This window comes from Panthera onca, chromosome X, assembly GCF_046562875.1.
Source record: "Panthera onca isolate mPanOnc1 chromosome X, mPanOnc1 haplotype 2, whole genome shotgun sequence".
Classification (NCBI taxonomy): Eukaryota; Metazoa; Chordata; class Mammalia; order Carnivora; family Felidae; genus Panthera; species Panthera onca.
Window position 1 is genome coordinate 111562539 of NC_138357.1, and position 22594 is coordinate 111585132.

The 22594-nt window shown below is 41.5% G+C and overlaps 1 protein-coding gene across 5 annotated transcripts in view; it reads right to left on the minus strand.

The window, feature by feature from the left end:
* Nucleotides 1-22594, minus strand: part of PHEX (phosphate regulating endopeptidase X-linked) — a 259915-nt gene that overhangs the window by 166029 nt on the left and 71292 nt on the right. For 4 of the 5 annotated variants that reach the window (XM_081793111.1, XM_081793110.1, XM_081793109.1 and 1 more), the window contains 5 exons: nucleotides 14975-15043; nucleotides 12269-12385; nucleotides 8934-9017; nucleotides 7580-7725; nucleotides 647-740 (listed from right to left, as the gene is read on the minus strand). In XM_081793111.1, the coding sequence (XP_081649237.1) occupies nucleotides 647-740; nucleotides 7580-7725; nucleotides 8934-9017; nucleotides 12269-12385; nucleotides 14975-15043 (510 nt within the window). The remainder of the gene's footprint in view (nucleotides 1-646; nucleotides 741-7579; nucleotides 7726-8933; nucleotides 9018-12268; nucleotides 12386-14974; nucleotides 15044-22594) is intronic. The other variant, XM_081793113.1, reaches the window with a different exon arrangement.

The following is a 22594-nucleotide window of genomic DNA, read 5'->3' on the forward strand; positions in this document are numbered from 1 at the left end:
ACCATCTAATATGTTTATCATGTATATTTTGAATATTCAGAATAACGAAAATGAAAAATAGTTACAAACAGATCAACAGATCACTAAGATATATTAAAATTGTAATTAAAGTGACCCAGTTAAAAACATCGGGAAAAATGGGAATAAGTTGATAAGAGGGAGTGGAAACAATACGATGGTCTCTAAGAGACTCTTAAACACAGAGAACAAACTGAGGGTTGCTAGCAGGGTGTTGGGGGAAGGGATGGGCTAAATGGGCAATTAATGAGGGCACTTGCTGAGATGAGCACTGGGTGTTATATGTAAGTGATGATGAGTCATTAAATTCTATTCCTGAAATTACTATTACATTATATGTTAACTAACTTGGATTTAAATTAAAAAAAAAAAAAAACAGTAAGATTGTCCCAAATATTGCTGCAAATATCTTTACATGGCCTCGTCAAAGTACAGCTTGAGTGTGCTTTACAGTAAGTACATAAGGTTTAACTTAATAAAAAGAAATAAAGCAAAAAGAGAAAAAAGTAGAACTTGGGGTGCAAAACTCTCTCTGTCCCATCCCTAAAAGTGATTTTTATTGGATTAGTTAATACACGACTGTTCTGGCATGAATAAGTTATCCAATGATAATCTTCTTCAAACTTACCCGCGAGAATTCAAGCCATCTATACTGAAAGCGCCTGCTAAGGTTTGGAATTCTGGAGTAAACCATCCTCCACACCAAATAGTTGGCAATGGTCCTGTTAACAGAGAGAAATGCACATTTATTATAATTAGGCTGATATCGGATACTCTGTAGAACACCTTAGGGAAAACTGTTGGCAAAGCTCCATGGAGGGACCTCTTGCTCATACAAAACTATAGAACTTGTACTTGATAAATGACATAAGATGATACAATGTCAAAAAGCTCAATCCAAATTGGCCAGCTTTTCACCACTTAATACAGAGAGATGAAATGAAGATTTCAGCCCGAAGCCTCAGCGTGAACATTTTGCTTTCCCTCTCAGGGCACAGAATCCACTGCTGCCTAGTCCTTCAGGTCTAGAAACTGTTCATACCCTGGAATTATTAGGTGACTTGACAAAATGCAGATGAATTCTTACTTTTGGAAACAAACAGAAATACATTGGCTAAAACCACTTATCTAGACTCGCACCCTGGTTCCATACTTACATGAGCTTGAGCTTGTCACTTAACCTTGATCATTTTATCCTTTCTTGTCATACAAGGAGGATGATCCCTATCTTATAGGGTTACTGTGAGGTTAAAATAAATAACAAAACCCTGGATAAAGAGTAAATTCCATACTGTTTGTCGTCATTCTCTTCCAAACATATGAACAACTCATGTAGTGCCTGTAACAGATATTTCTAAAAATCCATTACATTTTGTTCAGTGTCTCCTTTTTCTCTAAGCAAAAGATGCCCTGACCTCAGAAGGATGTGTGATCTGAGTTAATTTCTAACTCAATAGTGATGATGAATTTTTAATGACCCATCCCCTCCTAGCTGTGCCATTACCATGGTGACTAATAACACACATTCCTGGGATGGCTCTTGGGTCACACAGCCATGTAAGACCCATGTGACACGATGATGATATCTGGCCCATTAAAAACAACCCACACTCTCATTTGCATGGCGCTCTAACCCGGTGGACGCGCATTCTCAGCAATTAAATATATTTCACCATATATACCTAGTACACAGTTATTGTAATACTATAAAAATGGTTATTTTAAGGGTGCCCGGGTGGCTCAGTCGGTTAAGTGGCTGACTTCGACTCAGGTCATGATCTCATGGCTCATGAGTTTGAGCCCCATATTGGTCTCTCTACTGTCAGCACGGAGCCCACTTCAAATCCTCTGTCCCCTTCTCTCTCTGCCCCTCCCCTGGTCACTTGCTCGCTCTCTCAAAAATAAACATTTAAAAAATAGTTTTTTTAATTTACATAGAGATATACTAATGGAATAACATATTAAGAATGTTTTTAACAAATACAGAAATAGGAGTTCCAAAAGATAAAATGAATAGATATTTTCAAAAGTCATTAATTAATCCTTCAAATGCTATTAGTTAATTCTTCAAGACACATTATCGACATAGATTAGGCTAATACAACAATAACGTGGATATAAAGCCACACTTCATATGGCTGTCTTGACTATTTCAAAACATTTTGAACAAATATATGAGCTCTCTCTCCCTCTCTCTCAAAATAAATAAATAAACATTTAAAAAAGATTCAGCTTTGTGAGAGGAACAGGGATGGAGCTGTGCCTAAAGACTAGAAGGTATAGGACTGTGAGGCAGGATTATGAACTCCGGATGGGCTAAATAATTAGGAATTGCTTGTGTATTGGAGAAAATGGTGAGCAGGGTCATCACTCGCAGAGACAGGCACAAAGTCTGGCCACAGAGAAGACAAGGCAGGCAGCACTCAGGGCCCAGTGTCTCGAGTGTCAAAGGAGGCGAGCCTGACTGACCCCAACGCCAGGTCTCCACGTTTCCCCTAGGCACAAGAGCTATGCTGGATCCGCAGGTGAAGAGTAGAAGGAGGTCTGTGGCCAGCAGATACGCTTACATGAGTTCAGAAGGTACTCCCTCGAGGGACAATGATGAGTGAGATTCAGTGGGGAGGTTGTTGAGATAGGCCTGACGGTGGTTGCTGAAGAAGCAGTGTGGTGCAAGTATGCTGGGGTTTGAGAAGCACGGGCACTGCCACTATAGGAGAGGTGTTCTTGAGCCTATCTTACATATAAAGAAACTTGAGGCCTAGAACCATTAAGTAACTCCTCATGACCACATAGTCAGTGCATCTCCAACTTGGTAGGAACACTTGAGGGGTTCAAAAAGTCCAGATAAATGCCTAGGCCACTTTAGACCAATGAAGTCAGGACCTCTGTCTAGGGTGGGATCCACCATAAATCATGTTTTTAAGTTTCCCCCAGCTGAGTCCAATGTGCAAACAAGGTGGAGAACCAGTGTAATAAGCAATGGAGGCCAGACCATATAGAGGTGTGTCTACCTCGAAAGCCTGTGTGCTTTTCCCGTGCTACACAGTGATAAATTAATGCGTCTAATTCAACAAAGATTTCCTGGCCAGTCAAAAGACCCCAGATGCTTTGCAGAAATCTGTGGGTGCGAAAAAGGAACAGCGTGTGAGGCCTTCATGGGCAAGGCATTACTAAGACGACAGTGTAACAAGACCTCCGTGAGCTGGAAGATGGAGTGCAGGGAAGCTCGCACAGCGAGACAATGGTGCTGATGAGCTGCTCCAGTGCATTATAAATATACCGACGGAGTGCTAGAAGCGCAGCTTTCCAGTGCTAATATTACCACGCCAGAAACAGATCTGACCGTAATGACTGAATCACTGCCACCTAATGCTCACATATATCAAAAAACAAAACAAAAATCAGATTCAGCAACAGTCCTTCAAAATAATACATAATATCTTTTTTTTCAAAAAGCATTTGCAGCAGCATGGTAATTTCCCCAAATGGCAATAAATAAAACAGAGGAAAGTAAAACATCTCGGGAGAGAACCCGCCATTAAGAGCGCAACATGAAATAACTTCCCAAAGCCTCTGACTGGGAATAGATTTTTGAAGAAGCTTTTGCTGTCCTTTGTCAATTAGTGACAGATTACATTTGCTTGCATTTAAGAGAGCATTAAGTGCCTTTTTTGAGCCTCATGACAATGCTAGGGGATGGTTATTATCCTCATTATCAAGCAAAGAAAACAGAGTTCAAGGGACTAGCAATTACGTGGCAAATCCAGAACTAACATTTGCTCTTCAGGTCCTCTAAGTCAAACTACCTGAGGTAAGCCAAACAGGTTCTTCTCAAAGCTTCTCAAAGCCAAAGAGACCTTCCCAAATCCTAGAGGCTGCTCAAAGGTACACTTAAGGCAGTGGTTCCAAAGTGTGCCCCCAGACCAGCAGCTACAGCATCACCTGAGAACTTGATAGAAAATCCCTAGGCCTCACTTCAGGTCTAATCAATCAGAGCTATGGGATGGGACCTAGCAGTCTATTTTAACAAGCCCTTCAGGGAGTGCTGATGCTTGTCAGGCTTGAGAACCACTGGTCTAGGAAAACTCTATCTCCTCATCTTTCTGCAAACACAGCTAAACTAGGACTTTCTAAATCCCAGATCAGTGCTTCTTAAACTTTCATGTGTACATGAATCCCCTGGGGATCTTACTAAATTGCAGGTCTGGAGTGGAGCCTGATTTCTGCATTTCTAACACTCTCAATCCAGGCCCATATTGGTCTCCATGGGTCATACTTTGAGCAACAAGGCCCTAGATCACCCTCAGCAGCGCTGAGCCCTGTAAGAGGTCCACATAACAACACATTTTCCAGGTCAGCCTCTACGACCCTATGTTCATTAAAAATCATCTCACTGTACACCGTGCTTGCTTTATATTAAACTAATACTGAAGACAGGAAAGATCACAGAGGCTTGGCAAAATCTCCAAGGGTTTGCTTTAGGCCAGCCTGCTTAAAAAACAAAACAAAACAAAACAAAGCACTGATGCAGATGATCTCTAGGAGACCAGGTCTTGCCAGGAAGACCCCGAGAAAAATCTCTATAAACCCATCTTTCCTCGGCCTCTCCCCTCCTTCCATTTTGCTCCTCAGACCAAATTAGATGGTTGATTGTCTGAGGTAGCCGCAAGTCTGGAGTCGGGGAAGATCTGATGGGAGGACAGAAGGGGAGGGACATCTGCAGCACCTCTCAACCAGTGACATACCAGTAAATGTTTCACAACTGGCTTTCCAAGAGGGGGAAAAAAAAAAAAACACTTGCTTTGTAGAATTTGCCGATTTCCATGGTGTGATTATTCCCACCAGAGTTGATTTCAAACTGTTCACATGAGATCACTCAACAGTGAGCTAGGAAGAGACGGGCATAACTTGAGGGACCTAGCACATCACAGCGTCTTCTCCCCCTTTCCACCTTGACCGCCAACTCCTTTTCACTACAGGCAGCTTCCATCTTGTGCCTCCAAATGGCCCTGCCCTGGCCACCGACTCCCTGAACTGCAAGGGCCAATGCAGCCTCTGGCACCACCTCTGGGAGATGCCATTGCTCTAGTTTTGCACCATGCACCATCATTTGCCAGGGAGCGAGTGCCACTGCCCCCACAGCCATTGGGTCAGAAGGAAAACCCTAATACCACGAGGCTGCCAGGGGGCATGCTGTAAGAGGGGAAGCAGCAGTCAAGCAATGACCAGCTGATACCAACCCAGGATGGCCTTTAACCAGGAAATGCCAGGGGAACTGTCTCCAAAACTAGCAGTGAAATGTCGGAAAAGGGTCTCTTTTCCATACAGGGACATGTATGTAAGAGACAGGACGTAGAAATGAGGGTGGCCCAGTTTAGAATCTCAGCTCTACCTCTGCATCAAGGTATGTGCTGCAGAAATCCCTTTCCCTCAGCTTCTTCATCTATAAAGTGGGAACAAGACTTGGTTTTTTTTAAGATCAAAGATAACTATTGGGGTGCCTGGGTGGCTCAGTTGGTTAAGCGTCTGACTTCGGCTAAGGACATGATCTCACGGTTTGTGGGTTCGAGCCCTACGTAGGGATTTGTGCTGACAGCTCAGATCCTGGAGCCTGCTTCGGATTCTGTGTCTCCCTCTCTCTCTGTTCCTCCCCCACTGATGCTTTCTCTCTCTTTCTCTCTCTCTCTCTCTCTCTCTCTCAAAAACAAACAAAACATTAAAAAAAAGATCAAAGGTAACTATTAATCATAATGGTGGTTAACATGAATAAGTCTTCAAAGGTAGTGACATGATGGGGAAAGATAGGGTAAAATAGCTAGAGAGGAAAAGGTTAGGACTTGAGATCTCTGAATGTAGAAAAAATATATATATTTTTAAACAGTGCTGGGAACGTCTGACCATGAGAAAAACTCCTTCAGGACTGACCATGAGAAAAGCTCCCTCAGATGTAAAGTTTTTCCTAAAATTGTAACAAACACTACCTACTCCCCCGTCATGTTTCCCACAGAAATGAACAACTCAGCACCTACAGTTATCAGGTCAACAAAGAAAAAAAGGGGGGAGGGATGGACCAAAACCCTATAAAATAAAGTCCTTTGCCCATAGTCAGGGGTCCTCACTTTCGAATGCCCCCTCTCCGGAAAAAGAGCTTTTGTGCTATTCTTACTTCTGCTATTCTGGCTTTTTAATAAACTTTTGCCTGCTGCTAATTTTATTTGGTGTCCACCTCTTCATTCTCTGAAGCAGCTAAACAGTGAACCCTGGGTACTGAGGTAAAAATCCTGCAATGGTAAGAGTCCCCCACCAACAAAACAAACCACTAACTGAAAGACTCTCCTGGGGTTCTCTTTGAAATACGGATTCTGGGGACTTGCCTCAGAACTACTGCACCAGCCCCTGTGGAGGAGGGGCCTCGGGAAAGAGGCCCAAAGAGGCACTTTTCCCAAGGGCCCAAGTGACAAGGTGATGCTGCCAGCATTGCTGGTCTAGGGAGCACACCTTGAATAGCCAGTCTCCACCCCACACAGACACTTACCTAGCTCTAGACTCAACTTTCACTTGGAAAATTTTCATAGGATCACTGCTTATCTCTAAGTGGCAGAATTTTCAGTAGATTTATTATCTCTTCTCTCCCTTTTCTGTATGCTTTCCTCAATGAACACATATTCCCTCTATCATGAGAAAATATCATCTTAAAAGGAAAAGCAGCTCTTCCAAAGTGTTGAAGTGTTCCCACAAGTAGGGATGGATGCTGAAGTTTATTTCTAGGATTTCTGCAGGCGTCTTTTCTTTTTTAACATAAGTCCCGGCAAGATAGCCTTGTCTGAGTCCAAATAAGAAAATATGATTTTTAATTATGACCTGGCAATTAGCCTAGTAAACTGCCTTTGAAAATGACTTGACCATTCTGTGCTTCATTTTCTGTAGTCAAATCTGAATGGCTTCATCAAGATGTACAATTCTCTTTCACGGGCGTTTTCAGGATTTCCTTGTTTTGTAGTGCTGAAGTAGCAAAGCAACAAATTCTAAAAAATGCCTTAAAATAAGGAAAACCGGACAGTTCCTGAAGTTGTTTCATCCGTCCAATTTTTCCACGGCTGTCAGAGTACTCTTATTCAGCACAGGGGCTTCAGTAATATTGCAACAAAGGGACTTAAAGGCTAAACAAAAACCAAAAAAAAAAAAAAAAAAAAAAAAAAGGCAGCAAAGGACAAAGAATGAACTGGAGAAAAAAAGATATTCATATAGAAAGCTCAGAAAATAATATCGTTATATAACTAGTTCCCAAAACTAGGAAACAATTTAGGTTTTCAGACAGAAAATATGGAGAAAGATGAGAAATAAGGAGCAAAAACATTGTGTATTTGCTGCTATCACAGCACGTAAATTACATCAGATGATCATTTTAGCCAATTTGTCACAAGGGGCACCACGATTTTCCCTAAGACTCTTTTGGTGTAACTTTCTTTAACAACAGTTATACCAAAGATATTCGAGGAAAGGCTTTATAATGTAAAAAGAAAAACAAAAGTCACAATAAAATGCAAAAGAAAGTTCTTACTTCTTCCGCTCAGAGCCTAATATCCTAAACAAATCCTTAAAGTACTGCGGGACACGGACAACCACGTTCTCTGAAGGGTCAATGTCTTTCAGACCCGGGTAGAGTCTAGAATCGATGACCTTCTTGATGTAGCCCAGCCAGTCAAACTGAGGAGAGAGAGAAAAACATCGACTGAGAGAGCATCTGTTGGGCAGCAACCAAGGAGAAAGGCAAATATAGTTGGCTGAACATAGTCCATCGCTTACAATGGATTTGTGACCAAAGTTAGAGATGTAACTGCTCAAATCTACAAAAGAAATGACTGGTCACTGCCACCCAGACCTACTGCCTGAATCATAGATTCCACATGTGCTCTGTACCATCTGCCCAGACAGCACACCCCCTCACATGGTGACAGGCACAGTCACTCACTCCCTGGCCCCTCCGGCACCCTCCCTCTCTCCTTAGCTCTCCCTCCTTCATTCTCTACCCCCACCTGGACTCCTTCCTCCCACTCCTTTCCCCACACACTCCATCCTTGTGCTTACCCTCACCCCTGCCCCCTGCACCCATTCACTCATGTCCACACACAGATGCCCCACATACTACTGGCCTCCCCTCTGGTGCAGCCTTTCTTACACAGGGAAAAATAGGCAGCAACAACAAGTAACATGTGTCCCGTCTTCAGAGCATCACTAACTTGGTGCTTTTAACTGGCTACCCCAAAAGTCATTTCTTGTCTTTTTCTTTTTTTCCTCCCTTTCCTGTATCCACTATTGAAATGGAAAACCAGTTAGTCACTTGTGGCCTCCCCTGTAGGCAAGGGATGGCCATGGTTCCCAATCTTACTCAAGAAATAAAGGGAAGATATGTGGGAATATCCTGGCAAAGCTTCATTTTTTTTTTTTTTCCTGCTAAAAGAGACAGACATGGCTATCCTGGCCCTTCCCCTTTCTTCCTGACTTGATGGCAGGTGTGAAACGTGGGGCTGTGGCAGTCACCTCGCAACCATGAGTCATCACACAGGAAGTCAAGAAGCCAACAGACTTAGGAGAGTGGAGTGGAAAGAACAAAACGTTGGTCTTTGACAACACTGTTAGCCAGCAAGAGCAATACCAACAGCCACCTACGTTTAGACTTTTGTCATGTAAGAAAATGGGCTTTAAGTTTTTAAGCCACTCCTGGGAAGGTTTTCTGTTTCATACAAAAGAAAGCATCCTGAGGCACAAAGGATATCCTATGTGGTGAGTGACAAATAGGATGATAACCAATAAGACTGGTAGGTTTCACAAGGCAAAAGTTTACACACACATGATGCAAAGTCGCTCGTAAAATGATCAGTTAAGATAAAATTTCCTAGATCATTTTCACCAACCTGAGGAATCATAGCACTCAGCTGGGAAATGTTCATTTTGTTATACATGGCCTCACTGGTTCGGTTTTCATGTGGAATCATTATCTGTTGGAAAGAGGCTTTGGTTATTTTTTCAAACAAACCATTTCTTGATGCATGACTACTTTCTACATGTGCCAAAACATCTGCCTAGTATCATAAAGGTTTTCAAGATTTCGGTGCAGTGCTGAACTTGGGAGACCGGGGGGGGGGGGGGGGGGGGGAGCATCACTTTAGGCAAAATTAGCATTACAATAATAGAAAGAAACTTTCCTGCCCTGTTCAGTGTGAAACACTGTCCTCACCATAAAAACAACTTCCCAAATCCTTTCCTCACCTGTAATGTGGTTGGACAAAAATCTATTACTGGCTCAGGTTTGATAGCCAAAGTGAGATTAGGCAACTAAGACACACATCCAGCTTCACCTGTGGTATCCAGATAATGATCTGAATAGCTCGTGAACCACAGACCATCCCTTCATCCCTCAGAGCCTATTTTCACAAAAGAGCACTGGACTATCAGGATACCACTGCCATCTGTGATCATTCTGTCGACAGCTCATTATCTCCCCTCCACTCTTTCCTCTGCTTTCTCTGGCCTTGAGATTCCCCTGTCACCACTGCTCCGGGAATGAGTTCAGTTACCACTCAAATACATATTTCTAAGTCTACATGTCCGGCCTTGATTCTTCACACACTTTCTACTCCCAATACTCAGGCTCTTGGCCACTGTGCCAGTACCAAATCTAAGCTTCTAGCCTCTGCTGTGATGAATCTAAGAAGAGCAGCAATGATTATCTTCCTCAAGGGCCACCTTAATCACTTCCATGGACAGGAAGTAGCTCCCCATAGCCCTAAACCACATCATGCTTTTGCCATAAGGCCCTCCACCATCTGATTCCCTTGCATTAAACTTGTCACCTCCTACCTCACATCTCATGCAGGACTCTCCTGCCCTGGCACCCCCATCCACCATCACCACTCCCATAGTTTGAACTATGATTCAAAACTTTGCCCAACATTCATTTTCTCTGTCAAACCTTCCCAATTAAACTCCACTTCACTCTAATTACAAGGGCCACTCCATCAACAAGACCTCCCTTTGTGCACACTTCTTTCTAGCTGGTACTGGTTAAATGAACACTTGCATGGCTAGATTGATACGGACTTTTTGTGCTTGGCTAGGTTGTCCTGTCTCCCCAGATTCAGAAGTTTCCCTAGTACTATGTGTCCCACTAATTTTGAATGACCTAGGTGTGTACAAGATGGGAGGTGAGAGTTACTGGCTGGCCAAAAATCCATGCACCATAGATTTTTCAAGACAAAATCACACAGGGCTGAGTGATCAACATCAGCCCCCTCTTTTCTAAATGCTTCAGTGCCCTCAGCTTCTTCCTCCTCACCCTCCACAGGAGAGACTTCATGAATCTTACAAACAGCTTCCTGGATCTGTGTGAATCGTTGCCTCAGAGAATGTCTCTCCTCCCTCTCTACTAGGGCTCACAGCCCCAGACTGAAGCCCTTTGGCCTCAGAGCTGTTTTCAGCTCTCTGCCAACTTCTTCCCCACACCCCGTGGACTTGTCACTTCATTTAGCCTCTCAACAATTCCCAGTCTTGCCTCAACCCAGCTGTTTTTAGTTCCCTTTTTGGTCCAAATCCCTGGCTCAGGGCAAGGCCTTCTCCCCCTATATCAGAGGTTCAGTCCAAATTAGAGCTCTGGGTCTCCTATTTGCCTGGGAAGGGAATCCAGATGGCCTCTAGACATGACTTAGAGGCCCAGTCTTTGACTTCACAACATCTGCAGCCGTCTTCACACACTCTTCAAAGGTAACTGCAGGAATGAACTTTTTGTTCTGCAAGTAGGAGTTTGGAGAGAGGTACCAAGTACATCACTTCAGCTGAGAGAAACGAATTCCTCCTGACCCTTATCAATTATCCCTACTCCATACCTGAACACCATACCACCACTTTGCCTAACACCAAACCAAGCAGCACTTGGACTCACATGCAACTCCATATTTTTACCAACTTCTATTATAAAAGACGATACTCCATATGCAAGATCTTCTTGATAAAAGTATCATTTTTTTGTCCACTACAAGGTATCCCCACAAGCAGATTTTACATTTGCTCCCTCTGGTCCTGAGAACACATAGGCATTTAATACTTTGCTTCTTCTACAGAAGAAGTTATATTCTTTTTTTTAATTCTTTTTTTTAACATTTATTTTTATTTTTGAGAGACAGAGAGAGATAGAGCATGAGTGGGGGAGGGTCAGAGAGAGAGGGAGACACAGAATCTGAAGCAGGCTCTAGACTCTGAGCTGTCAGCACACAGCCCGACATGGGGCTCGAACTCACGGACCGCGAGATCATGACCTGAGCCCAAGTCTGATGCCCAACAGACTGAGCCACCCCAGGTGCCCTGAAAAGAAGTTATATTCTGAACAAAGCTAACCACTGAGGATTTCTCATTGTTCTCCCTCAAGTTTGTTCCTAGGTCTCTACCCTGAACCTGAAAGAACTTAAAGTAACTTACACAGAACATAGCATTTACATGTGGCAAGAGAAGAATAAAAAACAGGATTAGGTACAAGGTAGCACCAGGACAGCAGCTAAAAAATGCTTAGCAGCATGCCCTATACACTTTCTACATCAAATTATGTATCAAATATCTAGTTTGGGTACACAGACTTCCCAAAGCCCCAATCTTAGGTCAGACCGATCCTGAGTGGGAATGATATAAAGAATAGACTAGATTTAAAAAGTCAGTTAAGTGTCCAGCTTCGGCTCAGGTCATAATCTCGTGCTTCGTGGGTTCAAGTCCTGGGTTGGGCTCTGTGCTGACAGCTCAGAGCCTGGAGCCTGCCTCGGATTCTGTGTCTTCTTCTATCTTTGCCCGTCCCCCATTCATATTCATTCATTCATTCATTCTCTCTCTCTCTCAAAAATAAATAAAAAACTTAAAAAAAATAACCTTCCCTCAAGTCAAATCCATACAGATTTATTAACTATTCTTCTATAGGAACCACACAGAATTTTTTTTAGGAAAACATAGAGGATCTCCCTGGTGCTATTCTTTGGCCACAGCTGAGCAGCATCTGGACCTTGGGCTTCAAGCAGGGAGACAGAAGGAGTGAAGAGCTCTTCTCTCTGTCATGGTTCTTCCTGTTATTTCCCAGAAGGGATGCTATTAGTTATACCTTGGACCCAAAGGACAATGCCACAGAATGCTATTTTTATATTTATTTTCACTCGTGATATACTTCTTTTAAAATAAGGGGGAAATAAGAAAGAGATTTCACATTAAGACTTACCTCGGCTATCTTAATTTCCAGTCTAAGCACTGACTTCATGTCATGCTCCGCTCGGGAGCTATTAGCTCCCAAAAGCACAGCAGTATCCACCATGAACTTGTAAAGGGCATCCCGATACTACAAGAGATAAAGAAGCAAGTGACCATGACAAGAGCCTATTCAAAAGTATGTTTCAGGGACACGGAAAGACAGAAACAGCAGGTGGAAATAAATGTTCTTCATTTTCACTCTGTACTCAAAGTATAGTACAGGCATTCGGCAATACCAACCACCCACCTACCACTTTGGGAGAAAGAAGAGTACAGCTACTTGTGTACTGTTTCCATGAGAGACAGAGATGTCCAGCCACCAAGGGTCAAGAGAACTAGTTTTCTGGCAACCAGTGATATTATGGATACATGAAACATCTCCAAATGAGCCCAGAATAGAAAGATAAAGGTCAGACTCCTCTTTCCAAGCAAGTGAGGCTTTAATAAAATAATGGGAAAGAACCGTTGCTAAAAGCAGGAGGCATGATCCATGAAGACTAGTGGAAACTGTGATTTATTCTCTTCTGGCTCAATTTACCCACCTTCACATTAAGAAATAAAAGACCTGTGATTGCAGCCCTGTCCTTTAAATTTTGTATGGATTTTACAAAGTTTTCCTCACTGCTCAGGGAACAAAGAAGAGAAGAGAGGAATGATAAAGAGAACCCCAGCAAACAGCATATACCCAGTTTCCTCCTTGTATGTTCATATACCCATTTTCAGGCTATTCACAGGTCACTGGAGAGGGACCCTACTCTGTGGGAACTGTGGAAGTTTGTTGAGGGTCATCTTTCCTTTCAGATATATTTGTGAGAACTCAAAACCCCACATAATAAATTATCTCATAGTTCTGTTATGGGACTAAGATTTCTTCCTAACAGACACTTATGACCTTGAGACCTATATAGTGCTTGCATATAGCAGGGCCTTAACAAATATTTGTTAATCAGTAAGCAAGTTTTGCAAATAGTCTTAATTAGAAACAATGTTTTGTAATTCCCAGTTCAACTTAAGAAATTATTTAGTCAATCAATACATGTATAAAACGTCTTGCTAGGCATTCGGTGCTTATGGGGGGTACAGATGAAAAATTACATAATGCATGAGTCTGGGTTCTCAATGCGTGATCCAGGAGGGAGATAAACATGTAATTATTAACTGTAACATTAGAGAGACAAAAATAAGTTCTTTAACAAAGCCGCTAAGGGTTTGCAAACTCAAGAACTGAAGAAGAATTCCAGCCTGGAAAAACCGGCACAGCACACTTGAAGGAGACAGGTTCAGGAGCAGTGAAGAGTCCTCCTGTGTGTTGAGTAAGATGCCTTTGTTGGGGGAAAAGTAAAAATATATCAGACAGCAAAAGTGCTTTGGGATCATGTCATGAAGAGACCTTGAAATCCCTCTAAGGAACTCAGAGCCTAGCGCATGAGCAGAAGCATGCTGGGAGCTGTATTTTGAGAAGGGGTCTTGTGCAGTGGTGCTAAGGAGGCAATGAAATGAATAGGAGGAGGTAACAGTTAAAAGGCTACTTATTGTAGTCAAGTTGAGAGTTAACAAGGATCTGACCTAAGGCACTAAAAATAGAAAGGAGGGACCAGAGATTAAACAGAGATTTTTAAGTGTCTGACTCTTGGTTTTGGCTCAGGTCATGATCTCACAGTTTGTGAGTTTGAGCCCCCCATCAGGCTCTGTGCTGACAGCGTGGGGCCTGCTTGGGATGCTCTCTCTCTTCCTCTCTTTCTGCCCCTTCCCCGTGAGTGCTGTCTCTCTCAAAAAACAAACAAAAACCATAACAAAACACAACAAAAAACAACCTTCTTTGATAAGTGTCCTCGCAAAGAAAGTTAGTTGCTGAAGATCTTACCTAGCTTCCTGCCCTTCATTCAGAACCTTCCGGTTACAGGATTTAGTATCAGCAAAGATGCAAGGACTTCCATTGTGAGCCAACACTTCTAAGTTCCTACATTCTTAGGCTGGCCCAGAAACCAGTGAACTCCCTAGTCAAGGGTCCCCTGGATCTGAGGGTCCTTTGGAAGTTCAACCAAGTTTCCAAAGTGAATTGAAAGTGTCAGGAATGATGCAGCGCTACTCCAATCTCCAAGAACCTACCAGGTTTCCAAGCCAACCCAAGAAATCTATCGGAACTGATCCCATCTAGTTCTCATTAACCTTACATTAACCTGTGGCACCTGTTAGGAAAACAGATTCCTGGGCCCCACTTCAAGTCTCCTAAATCAGACTCTCCTGGGCTGCAGCCCAGGAATCAACATTCAACAGGAAGTTCCCAGATGATTCTTAAGCCATACAATTTGAGAACCACTGGTTAACTATGTCAACACAGTTAACACCCCCCACCACCACCACCACCACTTTACTTCTGCAATGTAGAGTGAGCTCTCTACAGTTCTGACTGCAAGCTCATTTCTTGGTTACTTCATTCGGGTGTGCTGTATCCCCAGCTTGATCAACAGGACACTGAGCCTTGATGCCCAGACTTCCAGAAGACAGGGAATGTCATTTGTTTGCCTGAATAAAACACCTCTGTTTCCTGCACTGGGAATATGGTCATCCAATAGTCACATTGCTCATTGCCAGTAAAGAGTCAGGGATTTTACAACAATTTATGAACCCAACAACAGTCTGACAAGGTGCAGAGTTCAACATGGGTAAAACTTACAGACTTGGCTTCTGTGCTATTATCGAGGTAATCTTCCCTCACAGCTAGGGAGAGAGTTGCTTGGTCCAGCTGTTGAGACAAAAGAGAAAGCATTCTGTTTGTAATGTAAATTCTTACAAACCCTTTTAATAAGAGTATTGAGATCTGCATTCCAGTCATAGTGTGAGTCTCTGTCACCATTACACAAATAGTTGAATGCACTCAGAGCTACATGTAAACAGGTACTTCAGCAATGACAGAAATTATAAAATGTCAGAGACCTGCCCTTGCTCCATGGTTTCTAATCCTTTTGAGGTTGTATCAATACTGAATAGCATCAAGGCTTTCTGAGTTGAAATAGGTTTTAGAAATGATTTGGTTTTCCCCCTTCTTGTGGATAAACAAAAGCCAGAGAAACAAGGTGACTTTCCCAAGGTAACATAGCTGGGCAGGGCTCAGAGAAGCATCAGTGTCTCCTGTCACCAGATCTAGTACTTTTCTGGTATTTTACAAAATGCCAATCTGGAAAGGGCTGATTGACCACATTTTCTACCTCCATATCCGTGAAATACTATACTGCACTGATTTTTTTTCATGTTTATTTCAGAAAGAGAGTGCACTCAAGCCAGGGAGGGACAGAGAGAGAGGGAGAGAGAAAATCCCAATCAGGCTCCCTGCTGCCAGTACAGAGCCCAATGTGGGACTGAATCCCACCAAGAATGAGATCACAACCTGAGCCGAGATCAAGAGTTGGACGGACACGTAACTGACTGAGCCACCCAGGCGCCCAGATTTTTTTTAATGTTTGTTTTTGAGAAAGAGAGAGAGACAGAGCATGAGCGGGGGAGGGGCAGAGACAGAAAGGGAGAGAAAGAATTGGAAGCAGGCTCTAGGCTCCCGGCTGTCAGCACAGAGCCCGATGCGGGGCTCGAACTTACTAACCACAAGATCATGACCTGAGCTGAAGTCAGATGCTCAACCGACTGAGCCACCTAGGCACCCCCCAGATTTTTTTTATTTTAAAGGAATCAAATGATAATTTTGTTTTGAGATATCTTTGCAAAATTTAGAACTCTCTCTGGAAAGTTTAGGATAGATGATAAAAATACAAATAATAATCAGACAACTTTAACAACCAGAGTTATTATGGAAAAGTAGAGCATAATTTCTTGAATTAAACACCTTCAGCACTTAAAGGCAATCAAAAGGGACAGACAGCGTTTTCAAAGAATGTGCTACAACAAGTGGACATCAATTTGTAAAGCAAAAAAATGAACCTTGATCCATACCTCACATCTTAAAAACTAACTCAAAATGGATCATAGACTTAAATGTAAAACCCAAAACTATGAAACTTCTAGAAGATAACATAGGGGCAAATCTTTGTGACTTAGGGTTAAACAAAGAGTTATTAGACATGACAACTAAAATCACGATCCACAGAAGAAAAAGTAAGTTGGACTGCATCAACATTAAAAAATTTTGCTCTGTTAAAGACACCGTCAGGAGAATAAAAAGACGAGCTACAGTCAGAGACAAAATATTTGAAAATCACATATATGAAAAAGGACTTGTATATAAAGAGCCCTCAAAATGTAACAGTAAGAAAAAAAAAAAAACAATTTAAAAGCAAGCAAAAGATCTGAACAGACAATTCACCAAAGAACGTATGAAGATGGAAAGTAACTGCATGAGAAGATGCTCAACATCACTACTAATTAGGAAAATGTAAGTAATAAACAGTAAAACATCACTATACATCATTAGAACGGCAAAAACAAAAGAGCCCACAAACAACCTGCTAACGTAAAAACTGTCCAGGATGGGGGAAAACTGGATCACTCACACAATGCTGGTGGGAATGCAAAATGCAGAGCCACTTTAGAAACCAGTTCAATAGTTTCTTATAAAGTTAAGCAGACACTTATTTATGACCCTGCAACCTCACTCCTAGGTATGTTCCCAAGAGAAATAAAAACTTCTGCTCACACAAAAACCTGCATGCAACTCTGTTCATAATTGCCCCAAACTGTAAACAACCCAAATGTTCTTCAACTGGTGAATGAATAAAGGGTGATACACCAGAAAACACTACTCAGCCATACAAGGGAATGAACTACTGACACATGCAACAACACAGGCAACTTTTAATCACATTCTGAAAAAGGCAAAACTACAGGAACAGAGAAGAGGGTGTAAGGATGGGGAAAATGGTTGACTACAAATGGGCACCATGAGGTAATTTTGTTGGGGGTGACGGAACTGTTCTGTTTTCTGACCATGGTGGTGATTACATGACTATGCGTTTGCCAAAATTTATAGACATGTGCATCACAGATAGTTAATTTCACTGTATATAAATTTAAAAATAAATATTTTTTAAGTTCCAGAACCTCCTCTCAATCTATGGCTATTCTTTCTTGAGTTTTAGCAACTACCTAAAGACTGAATAAAATAGATCCCAACAGCAGATTTTCTAATTTATATAATTCACACAGAAAAAAATTAAGCCAAATTAAGAAGATAGAAAATCTAAATAACAAATCAAAAATTAGTAGCATCTGAATAAAAACTGGATCCTACAGGCACATATCATTAGTTTATATTACTGTACACTGTTTTTATCTATCGATTCTAGTTGTTCTTCATCTTTCTACAATCTCAAATATTTTCTTTTTTTAATACATAAAATCTGCAGAGGATCATAGTTTTCCATAAAAATCTCCTTCATATGCAACAAATTCTGCAAAGGCCAAGTTAAGAGTTAGTGATGTTATGAAAAATTCAAGGAAAAACATTGCTCTTGTTTCAAGGGGGAAAAAAAGAGGTTTTCATAACATCCATCTTGTCTGCATGTATTACTAAAATCCTCAAATTGCTGTGTTCAATCTTCTTGTCTAATTGGCCCCAAACAACCAAGTCATAAGCCAGACTGGCTTCATCCTACTGAAATTCCCAATCTACCACCATTTCTTCCAAAAATTAAGTGAGCCAGGATCGTGAAACACAATATTATGATTAAGATGCTTTGGCTTTCAATTAGATCTGGACAAGGTGGAGCAGTCTTTTGAGCTTCAGTCACATAGGAAAGGAAACTCAGGAAATGATATCAAGAAAGCCAAAGCTTCCCTCTGATGAAATGAAGCTAAATCTGCTTATTATAAAAGTTTAGATGATTCAATTAAAGTTACTGGACATTTTTTAAACGTTCACACTGTTACAGTTTCTAGGGAACGTTTTCAATACACCAAACAGTTTAAGGTCTGTCAACTAAATCACTTCAGAAGCATATGAACTCTTGAGGCAAAAGACTTTCTCAAGAGACCAACATCAGGACACTGTGTTATTGGAGGTTTGTTAATCCTTGCATTCACAAATGATCTGAATAGCCCAAGTAGAAAATAAAATACATGTTTAGGAAATCCGATATATTGAACTGAAAGATGAACTTTGTTTCTCCAACTGCAACAAACCTCAGTTTAGGAAAGAAAGCAGTAACACAAAAAGAAACGTCTGACAGATTATGATTTAGGAAAAAGAAAATACAAAGCAAATAGAAAAAAATTCATTTCCAGGAGGGTCTCTCCTTGTCATCCTTACAGATTTTGCTAAAAGTCAGACAAAAGCAGGCCACTGACTAATGAGGACTTTAAGTCACTGTTTCAGTAACAAATACTGAGACAACCATGGTCTTCCAAACATTCTTTCAGGAGCATATATATTCAAGTCTTTTATTGTCCTTTAAATCCTCATTCTTATTCTCTCCTTATGTAAAATAAACCCAAACACATGTAGCAAGGTATGTTTTGGAGCTTTGACTTCTGTTGTTTCCTATATTTTTGTATTTCCTTTCTCCCATTTCAGGCTGTGGTAAATCCTGTGCCATCTCGCCATGGGGGAGCTTTACAGAGGACCACTCTGGATTGGAGCACACCCAACTGTCCGTCCTTGGCATGGGGATACTTCTGCCCACTGGAAACGTGCTTTCTTTCTTCACCCAAAGATATTGCCACAGTGCTGTGCCTTCCCAAAACGAGCCCTTTTTCTTTGCCCCATGGGTTTATGGTATTAGAAAAGCTAAAAACATTGACAAATATAGTATGTGATGGTAAAAGAACTCTAAGTACATCGAGAGAGGAGACTTTGAGGTAAGAGACTTCTCCCAGAGCAGAGATCTCCTAGGCAGCCAGAGAAGTCCAAGCTGGTCATGAGCAGAGCGGGCAGTCACTGCCCCTAAAAAATTGTAGGATCGCAGAATGGGAGGCCCAGGGCTCTGGCAACACAGCAGCACACTGGAAGGGCCCATGTGGGCTGAGATAATGGGTTTCTTCTCAGAACCAGGTACCTGATGAGTGGAGGATCTCCTACTGGCCCAGGAAAAGGCTAAGAAATGGGGCAACCAGAAGGTTGGAGAAATGCCCAGACTGGTTCTGTTTCCAACTACAAGGTGGCATGGGAGCTCAGTCAGAGATGAGACCAATGGAAATTGTCTATTTCTTGCATACGTGAACTCGAGATCTGAGAGGTAGGCTGGGTACCAAAAATGAAGAGAGCCAAGTGGTTCTCCAAATGGTTCTGACCAGCTGTCTCGTCACACTTTAAGGATACCTCTTGTCATGTGCTACTGTGTGTCAGTATCCATCTTGTAAACTCTCACATAATTCACCTCATTTAAACATCACAGTGACAGTGAAAAGTACGTTCTAATTCACCTGTCAATACTCATGGGGAAAATGAGACTCAGGTGAAGCAGTGTGCACAGATATTCACTGAGTAAATCACAAAGCCAAACCATGAACTTCAATCTCTTTAACCACAAAGCCTACACTTTTTTCCACTACCCTAGTGGTTTTCAAACTATGTTCCACAAAATGTAAAAGATGCTCCAGTGGAGGGGGTGGGCAGTGCACCTGGGTGGCTCAATTGGTTAAGCATCTGACTTTGGCTCAGGTCATGATCTCAGAGTTCATGGGTTTGAGCCCTACATCGGGCTCTGCATGGACAGTGTGGAGCCTGCTTGGGATTCTCTCTCTCCCTCTCTCTCTGCCCCTCCCCTGCTTGCACTTTCTCTCTCTCTGAAAAATAAACAAACTTTAAGGGACGCCTGAGTGGCTCAGTCAGTTAAGCATCTGACTCTAGGTTTCTGCTCAGGTCATGATCTCACAGTTTCATGAGTTCGAGCCCCACACTGGGCTCTGCACTGGCAGCATGGAGGCTGCTTCGGATCCTCTCTCCCTTGCTCTCTGACCCTCCCCCACTCACACGGTCTCTGTTTCTCTCAAATAAATAAAATTTTTTTAAAAAGTGCTCCAGAGGCTCCAAATATTTAATCAAATTTTTTATAGTTTTAACTATTTCTAATAAAATCAACACTTGGAAATTCTACAACACTGGAAGCTACCGATACACTAATTTTTGTTGTCAGGTTCATTGGGTTTTAGGCAGATCTCAGAAGAGAGCTTCTTCTACCATATCTAGACACAAGCTTGAACTTCTTTTAACGGTGTTACAATTACAGAGACTGCAGCTCTATTTTGTTAATTCAAGTGTGCGACTATTCACACAAAATGGTACAAACGGGGACACAACTAAAGCCAATGAACGCTGCATTCAAATACCAAGCCATGGTCAAACACATCAGTTTGGAACAAGTTACCATCTTGGCAAAAGAGAGCAGTAGTGAAGTCCATGAGTGCCTACTCATATCTGGAGACTAGTCTATTCATTGACACTCCAGTGTTTCCAAGATCCATTTAATTGAATATTAACTATGCAAGGCAAGCTGTTAAAAATTGGTTACCATGTTCCTCTATTCTCCATGTTTCTTGTAAGCTGGTATTAAAACTAGAGGCCTGATTAGATCCAAGTTCATTTTTTTTTCTTTTCCTTTGGCAAGACATCATGGGTGATGGTGCATGCTTCCCAGTGCCCAGTATCGGAAGGCATACAAAATCTGGTTGCCCCACTTTTAGCAAGGCTACTGTTGATGTTTGGGTTCATTTGATGTCAGTGTGATCTACCATGAATTCCCCCATCAACCACTGACCTAATGGTTCTAAGCTGCTATTGATGATAGCTGCCTTGATCCTTTATTCTCATTAGAAAGGTTTTAAAACAGTAACTTTCTAATTTTATTCTTTCTCCTGCATTTTAAAGCTGTGATTCTCCTATAAACAATAATTTTCCCTCATCAACTATTAGTTTACCCTGAAATCGGTCAGATCTACAATGTTGATGAAAATTGACACATCAACCAAATGCACATGAGATTCCTATTTGGAACCTGACTCAAAGACCAACTGTTTAATTTTTTTAAAGGACATGTTTGAGACATTTCAGGAAAACTGAAAATTAACTAGTTGTTAGATGTTAATTATGGAATCATGATTACTTTGTGATAATAGTCCTTCCATTCTATAAACACTGATTTACCAGTGCAATGATATTAATTTTGGATTTGCTATAAAATGCTCCAGCCTCCCCCACAAAAGAAAAGGTTAGGATAAAACAAGAAGAGCCAAAAGCTGCCAGTTGTTGAAGCTGGGTTGATGAGTACATGGGGGTTTGTTGTACTATCCTTTTTATTTTTGTATTATTTTCCATAGTAAAATGCCTAAGGAAATAAATTCTTAGACTAGGTCCAGAAACTGGTGAAAAATGAAATGGTTACCATTTGTAATTACTTTTATGTGTGTGAGTCAAGATCTTCTATCACCCAACAGAGTGCAGAAATTTAAGTTTGAAAGTCTCCATCTAACTTCAAAATACTTACGGTATTTGAAAGGATATCATAACAGTTCTGCAATGAAGAATGACAGCCTTAAAACCTGGTTTGTTTGTTTTTTAAGCAAGGAATCTATTAGCATAACACAGGTCAACTGGACCGTTATGTAACATCGTTTTGCCTTGAGTCTTGCATATCACATCTTATCCGGACAGCATTAGCATGTGTGTCGGTGCCATGTTCCTGTTCCTTCACCCAGCACGGAAGTACAGCTGTCTCTGGAACTAAGAATTTCCTCCTGAGTAGATGGTAATTCTGCCAGTGACTAGAGATTTACTGAGACTTCCATTGTCTAAACTATAGCTGGGCAGACCACAGCGTGCTGGCCAGCCTGTCATACAACCACACCCATTCATGTATGTAGTGTCTATGGCTGCTTTCCCAGATGCAACAGCAGAACTGAGTAGGTGAGACAGAGACCATATGGCCCACAGAGCCTAAAATATTTACTATCTGGTCCTTCACAGGAAAAAAAAAATGCCAGCCCCTTGGTATAAAAAAACAAAAACAAAAACAAAACTGTAGGGCGTAGATTTTTAAAAGCTGACTTGCAACAAAAGAGGGTAATATACTCTAAAGGTTTTATACTTCTACAATTTGATCATCATTATATCACCAATATTTTCTGGTTTGACAAAGGACAGAACTGGGAGGAAAATAATCAGTGATTCAGTAAAATTTTCATTATTAGTCCAAGTAGCTGTGGAAGTAAAACATTTAACAGGATCAAAACACAAAACAATTTAAGAAATGTTATTTGAATCCTTGCCAGGCTGTTTTACTGATGAGTCTTTGTTGGTAGTTTTCAGACAGTCCCAATTTTACCAATATAATAATGCACCTCAAGGTATGTCTGC